Consider the following 22502-nt stretch of genomic DNA (forward strand, 5'->3'; position numbering starts at 1 on the left):
ATCTTCTGACACGAGAGTCAGTTTAAAAACAATTCTCACAAAGGAAATAAAGGTTTTAAAAAAGTGCACAGAGCAATACACAACACAAGGCGCAGCCAGCAGTGACGCGACTCGCAGAGCTTCAGTCGCGCATCCCTGGGCTGAGTCCCCTTTTATTAGGTTCTGGCAGGAGGACGTGTCTCGCTCTACCGGTCCTCCCACCACACAAACAGCAAGCAGCTGCGGTGGACCGGGGTCGGAGCGGGAGGCGTGCAGCGAAAAGGTGAGCTTAAGCAGCTTCTGACACGAGTCAGTTTAAAAACAATTCTCACAAAGGAAATAAAGATTTTTAAAAAGTGCACAGAGCAATACACAACACAAAGCGCAGCCAGCAGTAATGCGACTCGCAAAGCTTCAGTCGCGCGTCCCTGGGCTGAGTCTTCTTTTGTAAGGTTGTGGCAGGGGGGCGTGTCTCGCTCTACCGGTCCGTCCTCCACACAAACAGCAAGCAGCTGCGGTGGACCGGGGTCGGAGCGGGAGTCGTGCGGCGAAAAGGTGAGCTGAGACAGCTTTTGACACGAGAGTCAGTTTAAAAACAATTCTCACAAAGGAAATAAAGATTTAAAAAATGTGCACAGAGCAATACACAACAGTAACGCGACTCACAGAGCTTGCTTTTAATCACTTCTATACCACTCTTTAATAAATGACAGAATTTAAAACACTGGCATGTGTATGGGGTTTTTAGCTATCAGGATCCCCCACTCCTCACAAACATTCCTGGACAGTCCCTCTAATAACAAAAGCCGCCCGCCACTAGAGCATTCTCTGGCGGGCGGGTCTATGATGAAGCATGACACCTAACGGGTGTGTCTGGCTATCCCGTTCCTTTTTGGGAACCGATGCACAATAGAGAGTTTAGGTGTGCCTCGATGGGCCATCACTGGCAGGATGGGAGGGCGGAGCTGGGCACAGCCCTTCTTACAGTTGAGCTAGCTGTGTTCTACCTCCATGCAAAGCATACCCCCTGTAGTTAGTCTGGAACAAGGGCTGGGAAGGTAGAATGCCTAGTGATTTCAAAGGGAAATCTCTCAAAGCTTCTCGCACCTTTAAGAGGGAGGGCACAAGATATAAATATCGGACCTCAGATACTACCTCTTCAGTACACTTTTGGACCTTAAAATACTCTGTCAGGATGAAAGACTGCTGTGCTGGTGAAGGACTGTCACTTTACTTCCTTGCAATGCTTAAATGATGCCCTCTTGCTTGGCTGAGAAGGACTGGACCTTCATCTGTTGAACCCAGGACCTCAGAGTGACTCTAAATTCTAGTTGGCTGGCCTTCTGACTAGAGCCTCAGGAACAGAAGGCTCCAACACCCTTGAACCCTGCACCTACACTCTTCCATCTGTGAGTCAACTCTTCCAAGTGGTGCCCCAGTCCTGGACCCTTGGAAGTGGGCCCAAGGTGCTTTGCCAGCCTCTGTGGATCAAACAGAACTGAAGAATCTACTTGGCTGCACGGTGCAACCCAATGCTGAACCGACGCTTTGCTGCTGCTGCGCGGTTTGGACCGGTCACAAAGACCCGCATCACCTCCGTAGTCTCTTCAGAACTGCTGCTGCATGATGCATCCTTGGCGTAGAATATCACATGCGTCGTTGACTGCAGCATCGACGACAACGCCGGACTCCACATCACAGCTCCTCTGAACGAATGCATTGTTGCAACTGTGTGATGCATCCCTGATGCCGAACTGCGTTTCACAAGCCATCATCGATTAAATCCCCAACATCGACGCAGGACTCACAATGCAGCCTAGGTGCATTTCGGAACCATTGCATCACTTCAGCTATGCAATGGATCCATGATGAGTATCCCGGCAGCTCTCTGCAAATCAGCTTTTTCGGTACTTTGTTTAGTAGGACTATCTAGGTCCTTGTAGCCGAGGTCGCTCTATAGCGGATGGCCTGAACTTGTGACATTGCCCCAGTCGAGGCACGACCAGGTATCCACAGTTGGAACTTTTTTTTGGTATCATTGAACTAAAATCTATAGAATTGCATATCTCCACTAGTACTGATTGAATTTTTCTAGTTTTCATCTTATTTTATTTTTTGAAAATGACTGTTTTTCTAAACTAGTATGGGGCCGCTTGTGGTGTGTTTTCACTCTGTTGCTGGCTGAAGTGTTGTAAAATGCCTTTAAACCTTGTCTCTGAGTAATGCATGACTGGTCTGTGCCATGCTACTTTAGGGTTGAGCATAGGTTAATTTTGGATTTGCTCTTGACTTCATCCTGAGAAGAATTGTGGTTGCTGCGTGAGAAGTTTTTCTCCCTCCTCAACCAGTAACCTAATTTTTTACATGGTGCATGTATCATAATAATATTTTGACTAATATCAATTGCTAGGTCATGGTAACCTCATGTTTTGTTTATTTTACAGCAACTGAAGTTTATGCACACTCCCCACCAATTTTTGCTCCTAAGCAGTCCACCAGCCAAAGAATCCAATTTCAGAGCTGCTAAAAAACTCTTTGGAAGCACTTTTGCATTTCAGTAAGTTTTCATTTTTTTGGGTAAATAACTCCCACAATATTACCCTCTACATTACGAATCTGTGACTACAAAAATAAATGTTCCTACCTCCTTTTAGTCAGCTCTATGTCCTTTTTTTTCTTTTCTTACAGAATGTATTAAACTGTTTTCTCTTTTCAAAGAACATCTGCTCTTACAAAGTAACTTCATGTATTATAATATCAAAAATTAAACATGAATTAGGCTTTTACTAAGTAGGTCTCCTTCCTTATTTTTTTCTGTAGGATAGCTAGTTGCATTGTTGGTTGTCCCCTAAGACCCGCCTGAACTATTTAAAGAAAATATGAGTTTGTTCATTTATAGCTAAATGTGTTGTTAATGATCTACAAGGCTTTGAATATGGTTAACATTTAAAAATACATTGGTGCTTTAAATACAGCTGACCACTCAATACTCGTCAACAATGTAGACTTAAGAAAGAGAACAGTACAACATCATTTCTGCATGCCATGAAAACTGATATGAAAATAGGAGCTGAGCAATCAAACTATAAATCTGCATGGTGTACAAATGATCAAGGGCCTTCTCTATGGGTGTGACCAAATAGAAGATTGTGTGAGTTGGCATCCAGCCCATCCTGGCCGCACAGGACGTGTGCCCACCATCAACACTTTCAGTTAGAAAACCTGGGTGATACCAGTGTTACCCACCTTTTATTGCAATTAGTTTCCTTCCATCAGAAGCCAGTAATCACTCATGTCCCGTACTTCTCGCTGGTGCGCAATGCTTAAAATGGGACAATAACAAACTTTCTCAATAGTAAATAGGTATTCTTGGATAGTGACTACCTGCACTTTATAGTTGTGTTTCAGGTAATGAGAGAGCATATCTGCCCAACACATGTACTCTTGTCTGCATTAGTCACACAAGCCTGTTGCCCACCTAAGCCAGTAAATGGAGGAGTTACTGTTGGGTTTCTGTGAATCACATACACAGTATATTTAAAGAAAATAAAATGATTTTCTAATCCTACAAATACTGAGGCAAAAATGTGAGTTCTGCAAACCATTTAAATACTGCACTCAAAATAGTCAATCTTCAAAAGTGAAATTATTCAAAAATTCATCTAGATTAAATTGGACAATTATGTCTGCCATCAGGTGTTAGCGGTTGCATTGCAGAAGTTAAAGCATGTGCAAGGGCGGAATTTTTATTATGTTTGTCACATTGAAGTCTCAGTTGTATGTTCCATAAGAAATACACCTGCCACCTCTATTATTTTGTTGAGAGACACATGAGTAATTAGATTGTTCAGCCACAAAAATGTTTAGCACACCTAACTTGTCTAAAAAACACACTGAAATAAGTGCAGATGATATCTCTTTCTCTCCAATAACAAATGAGGCACATTAGGGTAACAAAGACAGAGTCTTACGTTCCCTTAACTACAATTTAGATGGGAAAATCTATTGTGTTAGCCCATTCCCATTTAGCCATAATCTTTTGTACAGGAAATTGTAACATCAAAACCATAAGACCGGTTGCTATTACTTAACGTTGGGATCAAGCATAGTATCTTTTCACCTGTAATTTTACCAAAAATCTTGATGAAAAATGACCCATTTTCAATCGTCCAATCAAACTCACATAACTGCATTGGAGTAGAATGCTAATTGTTAGTTTTATCCTGTATGTAATACCATGCAAGCGTACCACCCTTGATCTCTGTCCTCAATGTTTGCCACCCATAAAGCAAAACTATTTACGAATAGTGTGTTTGGTTGCCTCTGTGATAATCATACCAACTCAATTCTGATTGATTTCTGTATGGGACACCTGCGGATCACACTTGACTTTGTTTTGCATAACCCTTACATTCTATTGGTCTACAGAGAAGAATGAGGACTCCACAATAAAAAATAGAGAGCAATACTAGTTGTGGTTTTCACGGTGATCACCCACAGAGGACCCAGTGTTTTTTCTAGAGTTCCTGAAGCATTCCTTTTTAAATGAGCAAAGCTCACCATGTCATAAGCTTGCCAATGGCAGCCAATATCAACGTAATACTTCAATTACTACAGTTTTGACCTAACATACTTATACATTCCTGTATTGCTTGATTCACTATTTGAGCACTGGGTTTATGTACTTGAGGGTAATGATGAGTTGGACTACGAATACTCAGATCATTCAGACTACGGAGTATGAATATATGCTATGCAGGATCTTCAAGTGGCTCCCCCAAAGTACTAGACAGTCGACTGGACTACAGAAATGAACCCTACTAAGGAATCAACGCACACCTTATCAAAAGACTCCAGACCATCGAGAGCACCTCAGCATGACTCATCCTAGACCTCCCGCGTTGCACCCACATCACCCTCACCTCATAGAACTCCACTGGCTCCCAGTGCAGAAGAGATTCCTCTTCAGACTCCTCACCCACACATTCAGAGCCCTACACAACCTCGGACCTGCCTACATCAACCGTTGCCTTAAATTCCACATTCCCATTAGAGAACTCTGGGGCATATTCTCAAGGAGCTATCGCTGAGTTATCGGCGCTTTATCGCAGCCAAAGTTGCGATAAATTTATCTCCGCATTCACAAGCTGGTGATAATAGCCCATATCACCAGTTACCTGTGATAGCAACCGCAAAAAAGCATTGCCACAGATGACCCCCGCCACTATCGCTAATGAGATGCAGAGTAGGCTTTCCCGTGCACAAAGCCGCGACAACACCACTCCGCAACATTCTCAACGACCAGCCAGATTGGCGAGAAGATAACAAAACATGCGATAAGGTGCATTAGCTGCATGAAATTAACACCTGCTCTGACCTGTTGTAAAGTTTGACCACAGCCTACACCAGAAAAGGGAGCCAAGGCCAGAGCCACACCTGACTGGCAACAGATGCCATGGAGCCACTGAGCATGCATGCCGGACACCCAAGAGGGCAACAGCACCCACGGTCACCATCCCCAGGACCACACCCCACCCCCAAACCCTACTGTCCCCCCCCAACACTGAGGCAGCACTAACAAAGCCCGCGACCCTCAGAAAAGGCACCAACCTCACAGACCCAACACCAGAGAATGCCATTGCCCTCCACTGGCACAAAGGGATCACCATTGCCCACAAGCTGATGGTACCAATACAGCCCACCTCAGACAAAGCTGCTGGCCGTGCTGCACGTGTGGGCCACTGGTACCCTCCAACCAACAACCGCCAGAGTGGGAGAAGTTTCACAGCCAGCCTAATACAAGTTCCACACAACAATTGTGGGTGACATCATCAGCTTGGTACCCCACTATCTATACTTCCCCCACACTGCGCAGGAACAGCTGGAGACAAAGCAAGGCGTCTACATCATAGCTGGCGTCCCACACATTGAGGGGGCAAGTGACTGCACACATGTCCTACTTGTGCCCCCTGGCAACACTGCACACAATAACCAAAACAGAAAGCACACATGTTCAATCAATGTGCAGGCAATAGGAGACCATCTGGGAATCTCCACCAATGTCGACACCAACCACCCAGTCAGTGTGCATGATTCCTACATCTTCCGACAGTCCATCATCAACCAGTAATACCAGGGTGGCACTTACTGAAAAGCACTGCTCGTTGGCAAGTACCAAATAAACACACCACACACCTCAACTCTACAATCATGAAACTCATAACACTGGGAATGCACATGTTACAAACTCACATACAACATGCCCACCCACCAGACATGACAGCACAATTCACTGTGGGAACCTTGGCCAGGCATGCACATAACCCATCAATGGCATAGTACCTCAGCCACACAATAGCAGATTGTGGGGAGAGGTGGGGACCAGGCATGTGCGAAGGAGGCAAGTGACCGATAAAGGAGATTGTACACAATGCCAAGTGTGGCGTTGTTGTGATGGCCAGTCTGAAGTATGCAGACCACACACATATCCATGCCGATATACACCATTGGTTTTTGGAGCGTAGTGGGAAGTGGACACAACCATGTCACCCCAGCCAGTGGGGAAGATCACCTAAAATGAGCTTCATCACAAAACAGTAAAGGACAAGTGCTTTGCCAATTGACGTAGATATGTCTAACTAAAAGGCATGATATTTTTGCATATAAATTCCTGAATGTGCTAATAGCAATATGAGAGTACATATAGAGATGGTATGTATACCTCCATTTTTGTTACGGCGATTTACAAAATGTTTCTATTTTTTAATTCTAATGCGTTTGCAGTAATCACAGTGAAAACCAAGCAATGATGGTTTGTTTTTATCTCTTCTCGAAATATGTTCACTGTTTAAAAGGTCCATCCAGTGAACAGTAGCATAATACATCTGAAAACCCCAGCTAATTTCAACAAAGCAACATTCTATAATGGTTGCTTTTGGTGTTTGGTAGAGCTACAGGACTGGATAAAGAGAACTGTGTTTATCATTTAATTCTGCCTTCTACAAGGAAGTGGTCTCCAGATTCACTTATCCATTCCGTTATCAGTTACCCTAGGGTGAGTGACACAGACCACATAATTAAGACTAGGCACCGCTCGTGCAAGCTAAATGTAAGTGGGTTTAAAAAAAAAAAAGTTGACACTAGATACGGCAGACTTAATGTTGAGAAGCATATGCTGTTTTACACAGTCCCTTTTTTTGTCTGGCTTGACAGCTTAGCTGTTTTATTGATCTATTGTTAAAGTTCTTTAAAATATACAGAGTGGGCTTTGGCTTCAATTAGAGGCATATTTCCCTCTCACTTCATGCTATTGACTGTGATCCAGCAAAAGGGCAGGATGAACATTTTACAATCAACAATATTTTTCAAATGGGCCTACATACACATTCATGTTTCCTGACTGTTTCACTGGGTGTCAAGTTTTATATTCACTTTGATCTTGATTAGTCAATGCCTAACTAATCTTCACAGATCAACACTCTTCCTTTGGTCAATGGACCATTAGTCGAGTAGTTGATGGTGATATTAACAAATTATCTAACTATCTTACAAATCTTAATGAAATAACCGCAGACTCTTGGTTAAGATTCAATGAATTTGATCTAAATCTCAGTCAGAAGAGAACGCTCATTTGTACAAATTCACAGTACAAACTCTGTCAACTTTCATGGGAGAGAAGATTCTATTTGTCAAATACATTCAATTCACAGACACATTCAACAATTTAATACATTGAGAGTGGATAGATGGAGACACAAAAGACATAATAAAACATATATTTGCAAAAGATATGCAAATTTAAGACTGAATAATATTTACCTAATGGTGAAACGGGAAAACCCAACCCTCTGGCCAAAGGACTGGCAAAGTTCTCCTGATGAAGGATCAGGGGACAAAGACTATAGGACAGGATTAGGACAGAATAAGACTTACTAAACTTCTATAGAACCCTGATTCACCGGAACACATCCGTTGCTCATACTCTCTCCCTCCTCGATATTCTTCCGGCATCTTCAATCTAATCAGGCTTTCTTTCAAGGGTGAATCTTCTATGGCATTCAAACCATTCTAGATGTACCCGCATCTGAGTCCTCATTTAGGTCTGAACTGGATCTGGATCTAGACCCATAACTTCATGCGATGAGCCCAAAGGAAACTTTTCAATAAAAAGTATCGTCACAATGATCTTACAAGAGTTAAGTGGCTTTAAAGTTTTGCAAGCACTTGAAATCTCACAGCTGCATGATAGATTGTTCATGCTTGAGGAGAACTTATTTAACATCCCCAAAATGATTACAGAAGTGGAGAATCGTGTTTCTGACCTAGAGGACAATATTGCAGCTATGCAAAAGGATCTTTATGTGCTAAATAAAAATAAACGCCAGATGGAGCTAAAACTCCAAGATCTTGAGAATTATAAAAGATGATCCAATCTGCGTTTTGTCGAAATTCCAGAATTTATGGAGAATGCTGATATGGTGGGGTGGTCTGCGACACTTCTGAGGAAGGTAATCCCAGCGCTACAAGGAGATCTCATAATCACCAGAGTCCACAGAGTTCTTGCATCTGAATGCCAAATATCCACATACAATTGTAATGAACTTTTAAGACTACAGAATGAAGGAAATAATTCTAAATACAGCAACTGCAAAGAGATCATTCTCTACTCCTGAGATTCAAAATTTCAGAATCTTTTCTGATATGTCCGCAGCCTCAGCACATAGAAGGAAGGATGTTATCAAAATGATTGACTCCTTTAAGACTAAAGGAGCTCAAGCATCAGTTGTTCAACAATCCTGGTTAAAACAAAAATTATTTATCTTTACGGACATACCTGAAGCTCAAACCTTTTTGGAAAATCTGAGTGCTACGTAAGAGAAAGGACACTGTAGTCATAAGCAGGCTTCATACTGTTGGAACTGGCCCTTCTTGCAGGGTCATCCCCAAACTTTTTGCTTCTTCCTCCCTTATTTTTCCAGACCCGTGGCCATTGGCAATAGGACTCTGTGCAATTTACCACTGCTGATCAGTGCTAAAGTGCATATGCTCTCTGTGTAAATTGTTATTATGATTGGATATACATGATTGGCATATTTGTATCACCATGAAGTCCCTAGTAAAGTGCACTGGGTGTGCCAGGGCTGGTGATGACAAATGCTACTAGTGGGCCTGCAGCACTGATTGTGCCACCCACATGAGTAGCCCTAAAATGGTGTCTCAGGCCTGCGACTGCAGTTCCTGTGTGCAGTCTAGGAACTGCCGTGTCCCCCTGGTCAGTGTCCCCACTGACCAGGCCTATCCCTTCCCTTTTTATGCACATTGGTCACCCCTATGGAAGGCCCGAGGTACCCCCCTGGGAAGGGTGCAGTGTATGTGAAAGGTAGAGCATGTACTGGGGCAGGTGACATGCTCTGGTAATGAAAGGCGGCCATTTTCGTTTTTCACTATTGTAAGGCTACCTTGCTCCATAGGTTAAAATGGGGGATGCTGGCTACAGTGGCTACCAGCATTTCTTCCCATAGGAACACAATAGAACATAAGAGTCTAGTATCCCTGAACTCAGAATTTAATAACACATCTTTTAGGAAAGGTTGTTTTTAGATCCTGTGTTTGAGAACAGCACTTTTAGAAAGTTGCTGTTCTCTTGTCTGACCCTTCTGTGTGCCTTGGCATGTTTGTGTATTGACTGTCTGGTTTGAGAGTGACAGGGACTCGGGATTCCCCGGGAGGCTGGCTGAGTCAGCCCTAGGCTGAATGACTGCATTTCCAACCTGAGTGGTGGGAGGAGTTAGCACCTGGGCCTGAATAGGGCTGTGCCTGCCTTCCACAATGCTGGCTCCACCTCCTGCTGGGTGGCTGACGACCCTGCCCCTCACTCTGAAAGGAATGGAGAAGCCAGGCAAACAAAGTGCTCAAGCAACACCCAGAACTGGTTCAGACCGGGCTCAGGGCCCACTTGCACAAAGAGAACAAAGACTTTTAGGGGTATAAGTACAGGACCCCTGACAACAGAAAATTAGATCATCCTGGAATCAAGAAGGAACCTCTGCCAAGGAGAAAGCTGAATCTGAAGAAGGAAGACTGTCCTGCTGTTGCTCTGCTGTACTGACCTGTTGCTTTGCTGCCAAGGAGAGGGGGAGGACTTCGCTGTGGTGCTGTGTCCCCTGTCTTAAAGAAATCTCCAAGGGCCTGAGAAGAGCTGGCTCCCTGTTCTGAAGCCCCAGGAACAAAAGGACTTCACCCCCAACATCCCTAAACTCTGCTGAATGAGTTCTGTCCTTCCTAGAGTGCTTGATCCAGTTGTGGGGCCTCTGTAAGTTGTACCTGTGCTGGGATGCTTGAAACTAAGCTTGAGAGACTTTTGCAATTGAAAAGTGTCCCATCGCTCACTTGAGGAGCGCATCCCCGACAGTGCGAGAAGTTTCCCGCCGCCACAAAGGTCGAGATCGTCGTAGCGCCTGTTGCCGCTGTCAGAGCTGTCGCATCCGTTGTTTGCGGGACGCACCCGATCGGTGCGGGAAACCTAACATCGCTGCGAGTGTCGTTGCAGAGCCTGTCGTCGCTGGGTGAGATCGCCGCACTGCTCGCTTGCGGATCGCATCACGTCACTGCGAGTGTCGTCGCAGAAACCATCGCATCGAGGAGCTGCGAGAGAGAAGATCACCGCTGGTCCGCGCATCGTCGCCCCGGAGATCGTCGCAACTCCAGAGATCGTCGCTCCGTGCCTTTGCGAGAACAAACTTCCTACGGAACCTACGCACCGGAATCCATACAAGTGGCCATCCTCCCCATACAGACCTGATTTGTCCCAACACGCCCCCTGCTGCAGCAGGGCTGTCGCATCACCTCCCCAGGGTCTCAGGAGCAACGCATCGCTTGTTTTCCACCGCACCAGATTCTGCTTTCGGAACTTTGTCACAACTAAAGGTACTGTGTCTGAAACGTGATGCAACTGTGAACTTTTCACGCAACTGTGGATTATTTTATCGCAACCTAAAGAACTTTTATTACAACCTTAAGAACTCTTTTGAAACCATATTCTTGAACTGTGTATGTTGGATTTTTGTCGTTTTGGTCTTGTGTAGTTTAGATTAAATACCTTTATGGAGTCAGTTTGTGGGGTTTTCACTGTGTTACTGCGAGTGTTGGTACAAATACTTTACATATTGCCTCCTGAATAGCCTTGACTGCTCGTGCCGAGCTACCTAGAGGGTGAGCAGGGGTTATCTCAGAGGGTTTCCTCCTTACCCTGACTAGAATCAAGGGTCCCTATTTGGACAGTGGTACCTACCTGTGCCAACTAGAGACCCCCAGTTCTAACACATACTATACAATGAATTGATAAAGATCTCTTAGTTAGGTGGACATGAGGTGAATCAGGAGATGCATAAGGATGCAACAAGATGGCATCCAGTAAAAAGAGGGGGAAGGAGGAAATAGTGGAGAAAGCGGGGAATTACGTCCTTTGAGGGTGGTGGTGGAGGGGGTGAAGCATTTAGGAAAGAGAGAGTTCTTGGGCGAAGTTTTACTGCTTCAGAATTTGTATAATCATTACAGAGAAAACGTCAATATACGGTCTATATTTTTTCAGATACTGAAACATACTATACACTTTGGGGCCGATTAGGATGGCGGACGGACTTGCGTCCGTCCGCCACCCTTGAGGAGGAGGGAACGTCCGCAGGGGCTGCGGCGTTCCCTCCGTCCTGATTAGGATGTGACCGCCAGGGTGGCGGTCACATCCTCTATATTTAACATTGCGGCGGGTGCAGCTTCAAGCTGCACCCGCCGCAATGTTAAAAAAGCATGTGTTACATTTACATGCACAAAGCGGCAGGGACCGCACGGTGCCTGCCGCTTTGTGCACGCAAATGCAGGGGGGTACCATAGGTACCCCCCATGTGCACCCCCCACCCCCCATTCACCCAGGGGGCCCGCAACGGGCCCCCAAAGTGAATGTCCGTATGCTTTTCCATGGCGGAAAAGCCGCCTTGGAAAAGCAGTTTTACACAAACATCATAATATGGCGGACGGTGTCTCATAGACACCGCCTGCCATGTTATAGCTTTTCCGCCGCGGTCGGAAGCCGACCGCGGCGGAAAAGCGGCGGACGGAATTCCAGACCCACCAGCCATCCTAATTTGGCGGTGGGTCTTTGGTGACTCCGCAGAGGATTTTCCGCCTCCTCCGGGCCGGAGGTGGCTTCCGCCGGCCCGGAGGAGGCGGAAAATCCTCCATCCTGATCGGCCCCTGAATGTGGATAATGCACATGAGGTATCTTATGTATCTATGCTTCCCTGCACTTTACATCTTAGCTGCTATTATTAAATGTTAACTTTGCACGTTGGATGGCCATCTTCTAGGAAGTGGCTTTTTAAGAAGTTATGCTGTCAGATACATGGTAATTTATATAAGGTATTTTAGGTATCTATGGTCTATTGCACGTGACATCACAGCTGCTATTAAGACCTGCTGCTCAAATCAAAATTTGCACATTAGATTGCCATCTGCCAGGAAGTGGCCTTATAGGACCTCTGACGTAGAGTCTGAAAACATGGGCATCGTCGAAAGAATAAAAATGCATATCTGTAGTGAGTAAGTACTCAGACAATATCTTATGGTACCATATTGATTATACCGCTAGAGTCAAAGAGGTATGTTCGATATGGTATCATAAGATATGTATTTTTATTCTTTAGATGATGCCCATGTTTTCATACTCTACGTAGACAACTGATGAATATTCTATTATTCTTCTGGCTTTGTTTTATGTCAGCACAAGTCACTTTAAGCACATTAGACACTGTTAGGTGTTTTTTCGGGCACTCACAAAGCATTAAAGCATACCTTTTGAAACACCTGACAAAGTATAAAAATAATGAATTGGAATAAACTAACAATTCTGTCTTTTAATGCTAATAGTCTTAACAATAGGCGTAGGTCCTATGCAATTCAGAGCTGGCTCAAGGGGCACAGTCCTGATGTTATTTATTTTCCAGAAACGCATTTCCGAAGTTTATCCAATGCTAGTAAAATTTTTAAGAACTGGGAGGGGTGTGGGCATTTTTTTAGGTAAGCATGTTCAATTTCATGTTAATGCATCACACTTACACCCGGGCGGAAGATGGACTTCTATCCATGGAAAATTAAATCAGTTAAACCTTATACTGGCCATAATTTATGCACCTGTCGTTGATGATCCACTCCCTATTCATGGACAGATTATATGGCGAGGCGATTTTAACTTTTTTCAGTTGATTCGACAAACATAGAACGAAAACAAAATAAAAAACCTCAAGTCTCCATCGCCCTGCCTGATTTAGATATTGTAGACAATTGGCGCCTTAAATATCCAGATAAGCATGGGTACTCATGCTATTCGGCAAAATATGACTCAGCATCCAGAATAGACTTTTTTCTGACCTCACATAATCTTTTAGTTAATCAATATGATCATATTCTAAATGCTTTTTTGGATCATGCTTTAATCAAAATGGAAATCGCTGTTGGGAGCATGGACAAAAATGCATCAAGAAGATGGTATTTTAATAAACTCAATTTAACAAATGAAATGTTGTGCACAGAAATAGATAACAAGATTAGTACCTTTTTTTATATAAATATTCCACCCCAATTAATGTAATCTGGGATGCATTTAAGGCCACATTAAGTGATACAATCACCTTGAAGGATATCCTGAAATAAAGGGCCAAAAAAGCGGAAAGAATGAAGATCGAAACAAGACTTGCCCACGCATATCAGGAGTATACTATGAACAAGTACTCAAACACTAAGCAAGAGTTACTAGAAGCAAAAACAGAAATGAGAGAATTTTACTAAGGGTTGGGAGAGGTGGCAAGCAGGACTTACATCCAGACAGACTATGCGGAGAGTGAATATACAGGGAAACTTTTAGCATGGCAGGCAAAGGAGAAACAGGTGCGTAACAGGATTAAGAGCATCTGGGATGAAGCGACTAAACACGTTCAACCAGAACTTTGGACAAAGAAGAGGCCTTCCTTAAGCACTATAACAGAATATATCAATCAAACCATCATGCATCCTCCAAATCCATTTGCGGTTGTCTCCATAATTTGCCAGTTCATAACTTAACTAGGAACTTTCAAGAGGAATTGCTAATTGACTTCACGAAGCAATAACTTGACATTCTGCTATATGCATCAACGTTCGATTTTGCGAGTCCTTAATTCCGAAGTTTAAAGATTTGCATTTAGGGACTCGCAAAATCAAATGCATGTAGGATTTGCTAAAATATTAGCAATTCCTAAATATTCCTTATCTGCGACTCGCAGGGTGTGATTCGCAAATAAGGAATGACATCTCATTGATTCCTATGGGCCAAGAGGCCCATAGGAATAAATGGGGAGGAATTCTCAATTTGCGATTAGCAATTACCTAATCGCATTTTGAGAATGCAATCTCAAGGGTGACGGGTGTCCAAAGGACACTCTATTGAACCCCTTAAATTGACCTGGACACAGATATTGCACACACACATGTACCAAGGACAAGTGTGTGTGTGTGTAACATACAACTTTGAAAGATGCACTTTAGTGCATTTTTCACAGTTTTCGCTATTTACCATGAAGTTTGATTTCACGGTAAATAGCGACCCCTATCAGAGAAATCGCTAGCTATTTTACATTCATGCATTGCATTTAAGGAATCTCAATTTGAGATTCCTTAAATGCAATCGCAAATAGCGATTTATGCATTTGGGATGATGCATCCCAAATGCATAAATACCGGTCGCAGATGCATGATGCTTGTTGCATCTAGCTGTTAGTCATAAGCTCTTTGCCTAATTGTAAAGCAACTGGCGAAGATGGCCTTTTCGCAGAATTTTTTAAAAGATTTGCTTCAACTCTCAATGTTGACTTTTTAAAACTTGCTTACCATCTTCTGAAAAGTGGTGACCCTCTGTTATCTTTCCGCACAGCAGTAGTGGTTAGCATCCTTAAGAAGGATAAAGATAGCAGGAATGTTAATTCTTATAGGCCCATTACCCTTCTTAATGTTCACTACAAAATCTTTACAAATCTTGTCACTAATAGGCTAAATAGAATGGCAGGCTCACTTATTGATACAGACCAGTGTGGGTTTGTAGCTGAGAGACAGCTCCATACCAATACGATTTTTTTTATTAGAAGCACTGTTTAGACCGAGGCCCAGGTTTGTTTTTTAGATGCTGAAAAAGCGTTCAATTTAGTTTCTTGGGATTGTCTGTTTTAAATTATGGAAAAGTTTGGCTTCCAAGAGGAGTTTATACAATGAATCGGCTATACAAGAACTCGCAGGCACAAATTAATTAATAGGCACATGTCTAATAAACAGAGGCACTAGACAAGGGTGTCCTCTTTCTCGATCTTTATTGCGTTATTTATAGAGCCCCTAGCAATAGCAATGAGATAGAAAAAGGCGTACACGGTCCCTGTTCAAGGGATGACAAATGTAAAATTTTATGCTGATGACATTTTCCTCTTTTTAAATTCTAAATCAGGAAATCATGAGGATTTTCTCGGACTTCCAAGCAATAGGAGGCTATAAAATAGACAAGTCTAAAACAGAGATTATACTGTGCAATTGTCCCATCGACTCTCTATTGCCAGAGTTTAGACCTGTCTATAACACTCGCCCAAAGAGATACTTAGGGATCTACGTGACGGAGAAAGTAGAAGACATATTTCATTTGAACTAGACACCATTGCTTAAAACAGTGAAATGCATGTTGGTACAATGGAACCAGCTCCCACTATTAATATTAGATCGAGTGGCACTAATTCGTATGTCTATTCTTCAACTATTCAACTTCCTTTTTAGAACCACTCCATGTGCACTACGAGCAGCTTTTTTTAAAGAGTTAAATAGTATGTTTTCTACTTTTTCATGGTCTAATAAGATACCAAGACTGGCAATGAGCATTTTAATCCACCCTGTTGCAGAAGGAGGGCTGTCCCTTCCAAATATTAGGAACTACTATCACATGACCTTCGCACACTATATCTCCAGATTTTTCTTATTGGACCCCCTGGAGGCAGATAACTTTTTTATAAATAAGATCCTAAAGAAGTATAATATTGTTGACCCCACAAGAATAAACAAATACCCTAAGAAAATATGATACAAGACTCTCCAATGGGTACTTAAGCAAAAATCTAAATTTTTAACATTTTACAGTATTCCAAGAATTAACAGTTCGACTAGCCTGTCCCATATTACATTGGGGAGAGATGTCTTTTAGAGATCAGTATTTTAAAAAAATGGGAAGAAAAAGAGTATGTACAGATTCGTGATTTTATTAAAGACAACTGTTGGAAGTCATGGTCAGAGACTGAAATGGGACTCCTACACTCTAAAGTAATGCTAAAATGGTCATTTATTATAATAAAACCCTTTTTGGAAAGATTTGATATAAGAAGTGCATCTTCTAGACCAGGTATCAGCGAAGCCTTTGTTTTCCCGACACAACGGATGGTTAGCGCATGGGTTAAAATCTTTGAAAAAAATAAGTCTCTCCCCCTATATGAAAAAATCTGTGATAGATGGTGAAAAATGGAAGAGATGCAGGTCTCAAAATCAACCTGGTGCAGAGTTAACAAACTTATGCAATTCTACTCAAAATGGCTAATCTATAGGACCCCTTCTTTCCTACATAATATATATCCACAAATCGAGGACAGGTGTTTCCGCTGCACAAAAGAGAACAGTGGCACCTGGTCACACATTGTTTGGAAATGTCCGAAAATCAGTAGCCTCTGGGAAGGAATTGAAAATTATCTCAGATTCACCTTAGACGTTGCCATCTCCATTGACTTATCCATTGCAGTTCTGGGTTACTCTCCCAATAGAATGCTAAGCACTACACAAGAAGAGTGCCTATACATTGCAGCAGTAGAGAGTGGCCAAGCTATGGAATTCCTTACCGCCTACTTTGCGGCATATCGAATTAGAATTTCTATTCAGGAAGGCAGTTAAGACCTGGCTTTTTAACTTGGAATAATTCTGGTGGATGGCTGGCGTTTGACCATTTATTTCGCTGTCACTTGTTGTTAAAGCGCCGGGACACCTCCTTTGGGAGGTAGCTGTTTGCGCTTTACAAATGGCTGTATTATTATTATTATTAGTAGCAAGATCCATAACTTTACAGTGCTGGCGAACAGATAGGATACCTTCTTTCCAAGCCAAGAGAGCGGAATTAAGTAAAATCAAAGAATTGGAAAGAAAATATGCAATACGATCAGGTTCACTAAAGAAGTTTGAGAAACTGAGCTCTCTGGGGGTCTAGTTCAGAGTTAAGGGATTTTTTATTGGAATGCTTATAATCGTTGAGGAGATGGCGGGGTCGTAGTTTGAACAGCTAAGCCTGGTACTTAAGGGTCAACTTCCTCCCAATCTACTGTTAACTTATCCTATGCACTCAGGCACTTTACACGTCCTTTATATTATACTATATGACTGCCCAGTTACTTTTCTGCAACAGGGTTATCTGAAAGATCGTTGCAGTATGTTTATTCCTAATGTTTAGCACTTGGCACTTTATCCATTTGTGATATATAATGCTGTACATGTCTGCCCAGTCTCTTTTCTGCAACAGGATTATGTGAAAGATTGTTGGGGTATGTTTACTCCTAATGTTTATCACTTTTGCAGTTTGCACTATATCCATTTGTGATTTGTAATGTTCTATTTTTTCTCTGTCACATGTCTACTTGTAAAGCAGTTTCAGTATTCTGATTATTTAGCATTATGCACTTTACTTGACAATTCTGTATCTCTGTAAATTGCTTGAACTCTCAATAATAAAAAAAAAGGGTGAATCTTCCCAGTCTGTTCTCTTGCCACTCCCTCTCGTCTCTCGGATCAGTGAGAAGTGTGGCTCAATGGTTAGAGCGGCAGACCCTGATGCAGAGGTCTAGCCCGGGACCAGGGTTCAATTCCCTGCCTCTGCGGGTCTAGGGCTCAAATTTCCACGGACCTGATAATTCTCACCTCGGTGCCTATTCTAATCATAGAGTCCCACTCTGCAACTCTGGGCAATAGCTTGCTTAATCTCCACAACAGCCCCTACAATGCTAAGGATGCCTGGCCTCCACCCTGGGGGTGCCCAGGAGTGGACGCCTCACAGGGAAAGCCAGGACGGGTTCCACAGCGGTATTCGTACAAGCGCCTTGAGACCCTTGCGGGTGAGTAGTGCGCTATACAAGTATCAATTTACATTTACATTTAGCAATCTCCAGCAGCACCCTCAGCACCAAAGCACTTTGCACTAAGCAGCAGGCAAGCACTCTTAATATTATGGTCACCTTAATTATAGCCTTCATTTCTGCTTTCCCTTTCTTAAAGTTGCAAATATCGGTGAAATACGGAATTTGATTGGTCGAGAGTAGGGGAGTTCACATCATACTATGCTGACACCGCTAATTTATTAAGACACCTTTGTTTTGTAAAACCTCCCCCTTTAGCTCCTCCATGACTTCCTTTCCCATACATCTTTTGTAACAAATTAAATATCATTTTATTCAAGCTCCATTGACAAATAGCGCACGTTCCCATGTTCACACAGCTGCTGTCCTTGGTCTTTGGCAGTTATTGAACTTTTCTGGGCAACAGGTCACAATACGTTTCTTTACGGACATGCGCAATACAATTTTTCTTCCAGCACAATTTCCTTGCATTGCCAAGGTATACCGGCCCAAATGTACACTATTGACAAAAGAATCATAAACAGTTGTTAATTTCTCAAATATGTGATTGTCACTGTTCACAGCCCACTTCTACTCTATCCCATGTTAAATTATTTTTCTTTAAGCAAAAGCATTAGCAGAACAAGCTTCTGTTAAATTCAGGCAAGCATATGCCAGGCACTCAGTGCCTCAAGACCTACAATTAGTAATTCTTGCACATGCGTGAGAGTTTTCCGGCTCAAACAGGTTAGTTCCATGATTACTTACGCGGTTCTGGTTTGCACATGTGCAAAAGCGTTTTTCGGTTTCAATCAGGATTTAGTCGCAAAGCATATTATTCTTTGTTATTCAAGCATGCTTAAAGCTCTTTCCCCCATATGTGAATGTTGTGTGCATGTTAATTTTCGCTTATTTACTGTTTCTAGTTATTAGTACACGTTAACGAGAGATTGATCCGAGCAAGTTTCTTTTTCTCGAATCCTTCCTCCATCAACTGTTCATCATACATTAAATTCCCTATGTCATAGACACATTCTGCTCTACAGAAAACAATCTTTGTTTTGTTCATTTCTGCAGGATTTTTGAATTACTTATGCATAACTCAATTTGGAAGCCAGACCTATTGTATTTGACAATGCCTGTTTGTTTTATACGAACTATGTTGTGTTTCAGTATGAATTGTAAGTGTTTTCCACTTAAGTGTATTTAGCCTAGACTTTGTTTGACACCCCATTCACTTTTTTGTGAGAACTAAATTTAGCTCTATGTTTTCTATTTTTAAGCGGATCGCACATTGAAAACTGGCACTCTATTCTGAGGAACGGATTAGTGGTTGCTTCCAATACGAGATTACAGGTAACCCACTCTATTTCTAAAGGCAAACAGTGTTACAACCTAATATGTATTCGTTAGAGCTCTATTGCACTTTTTAATCGCATATTGTTGACATTTGTATTGCACTTAAATGGTCTGTAATGCATTGTAAAAACAGAGTCTAGAATCCTTTACTAATATGATTTGCTAATAATTCGTGTTGTGTAAATATTTCTTTAAGTATCTTATAACACATACAGCACTTCCGCTACCTTATTGCCTATTGTTAGTTTCATAGGACTCCAACTAATATGTATTACTTTTCATCATAATGCTATTCTATTTAGCAAACTGAAGGATGAAATGCTGAGTCTACTTGTGCCTTACATTGACATCAGATGAATGCTTGCTTTCTCATTCCTAACTTTTTTATGTCTGAACTCGTCCTTTGAAAGTAATGTAATTAATGCCTTTGTGTCAACATATTCTCTTTAGTGGCTGTTCTATGCCTTAATACAGTTTCTAGTACAAGGAAGTTTTAGCATGACATAGTCTTTCTCCAGTATGATAAATGGACATGTATTTGGAAAGGAACTCTTTCAGTGAATATTTCTTGCATTTCACATTCTGAAATGTGTCTGTCCTGTCTCACTTTAGAGCATATTAATTGAGCCCTATATTTCTGTGACTTTCCACCTAGCTCATGTCCGTAGGACCATGTCCCAGTTTTATGATCCTGTCAGTGTACTACTTCCAATTTGTAATTTTCGTTTTGTAAAGAAGGCCTTTACAGCTTGGCACACAACATATATGACCACAGTACTGTTTGGTGAAGGGTCTCCTCTTCCCTGCTTCACCAAAACCTGCTAATATAGCTTTGTCACTTTTAAGTTAATCAATGTATCACACATTCCTAATATCAAAGAGATGTCTGAAATGAATGCCCATTCTGTTCCGATATAGGTCAAATCTATGGATAAAGACCTAGTTTAGAAGATCAGAAATCTCCTCCCTTTAGGTTCTAACACAGTTGGATCACATTTCTGACATTTACTAATGTAACCATGATATCTGTTTCTGTCCGCTGTGACCTTTTTTGGGAGACAACTGTCCAGCACTGACTTCTGAAGTTTTAATTGTGTACTGATGACTAATTTCTGTATGTTGTATGTATACATTTAGATGCTTTTATGGTAATTAGTTTGACTGAATAAACAATTTTTATTGATAATTGATAGTATGTACCTATAAATATGCTGATCAGGCTGATCTTTTTCAGCTTCACGGTGCAATGTACGGAAATGGGATCTACCTTAGCCCTTTGTCAAGCATATCATTTGGATACTCAGGTGATTATTTAACAAATGTTGGTAATATTTTTGTTACATTTTCCATTGATTTACCTTTTTTGAAATTTCAAAAACTAGAGCACTAAATATTTCCGTTGTTTTGGCCAGATTGTACTGATATAATGTAGTTGATTTCGCAGTCTTATTCTTTTTCCTTCAAAGTTGTGTTTCTGTATTTGTGGGATGATACATTTGTTGTACAAAGTATTTGAAGCTAAAAAGGCATTTGTCTACGTGCTTGCCTAATTATATCCTGTAATTAATATCACAATTGTTCTGTTTCTTACTAATAATTGGACTTTCTTGTGTATTTTAAGATTCCTGTACTAATGTTTCCTTGGCTGCAAATTGCCACTTTGCTATCCCACTATTAGCACTCATGAGCTCGTTAAACACTTACCTGGTACCAGATCACTTGAAAAGAATTTTGGATGATATTTAAATATTCAAAAGCAAATTTAGCTGGGGTCGATGTTGGCACAGTCATATAGTATTCATTGTTGCTCATGGTATTTCATTAAATGATGTATGTGCAAGGGTGAATTGCACTGCTTGTCATATTTAAATATTTGTTCCCAGTCTAAAGCATTACAAAAGGAAAACAGATACATATATCAATATTATACTTTGTAATAATTCTGACACAGCAAAATAGATTCCACTTTCCATTTCAATAATAACTAATATACATCTTGCATGTCTCATAACAAATATCAGATCAAGGGCAGTAGACATTTGGGAGCCTTGCTGGCCCTTCAGAGAATGGCTAGCACTTTGCCTGGTCTACCACCACAGAAGCCCCACTTTGCCAATAGGATGAGTGATTCCAGAACCCATCATTGGGTGACACCGCTTCCTTCTCCCGTACCCTGTTGACACACAAGGCAGGCAAGCTCTTTGCTCCCATATATTTATTGTTTTGGCCAGTAAGGGAGCTCATCAGTAGCTCCATCAAGACCCTGGACTGTCTCTCCCATAGGTGGCTGTATTTTATTCTCACATCTTCCTAAGAAGCATTTAGTCATGTGCTTTTAGCTAGCTGCTGCATTTTTGCTCTTTGAAAATTGTGCTCATAGGCAATACATTCATAGACATAATATAATAAATCACCAGGTGTGTGTCCTTTGGTAATGCTGTCTATTTTGTCCAATACTGTAAATGCATCTATAGCAAAGCATGCTTCCCTGCTTATCTTCATCCTTTTATGAAATACTCATCTTACTGTTGAGTGCTGTTCTTAATATCCACTTTGTTTATTGTGTTTGCGTCATGTAACCCTCAGGGATGAACAAGAAGCACCAGAAGGTGTCACCCAAGGATGACCCACCTTCAAATAGTAAGGGCGGTAATACAGTACAGGTAAAACAGCACTGCAGGCTTGTTTATTTTTTCCAATATTTTAGTCACCTGAAATATTAACCCTTTGATATATTGAGAGTTACTGATTTACAAAATACTGCATGATGTAACATACAGTGTCATTTCGAACGTTGTCCACACGATAGGAGAAGGCCCAAAGCAAAGTTCAATCCTTATTCCCTGCATGCTGATGATGGTTACTTGATGATTGTTGGTAGGTTATACTTACTGGTGCTTGTGCAATCCCTTGCAACCCATTGAATATAACATACATAAGGGGACCAAGGGGTTGACAATG

At 41.8% G+C, this 22502-nt stretch overlaps 1 protein-coding gene across 2 annotated transcripts in view; it reads left to right on the forward strand.

The window, feature by feature from the left end:
* Nucleotides 1-22502, forward strand: part of PARP8 (poly(ADP-ribose) polymerase family member 8) — a 670996-nt gene that overhangs the window by 579169 nt on the left and 69325 nt on the right. For both annotated transcript variants that reach the window (XM_086960612.1, XM_086960613.1), the window contains 4 exons: nt 2424-2536; nt 19466-19538; nt 20776-20845; nt 22128-22204. In XM_086960612.1, coding sequence (XP_086816738.1) covers nt 2424-2536; nt 19466-19538; nt 20776-20845; nt 22128-22204 — 333 coding nt within the window. The remainder of the gene's footprint in view (nt 1-2423; nt 2537-19465; nt 19539-20775; nt 20846-22127; nt 22205-22502) is intronic.

Source organism: Lissotriton vulgaris, chromosome 3_1, assembly GCF_964263255.1.
Source record: "Lissotriton vulgaris chromosome 3_1, aLisVul1.2, whole genome shotgun sequence".
Taxonomy (NCBI): domain Eukaryota; kingdom Metazoa; phylum Chordata; class Amphibia; order Caudata; family Salamandridae; genus Lissotriton; species Lissotriton vulgaris.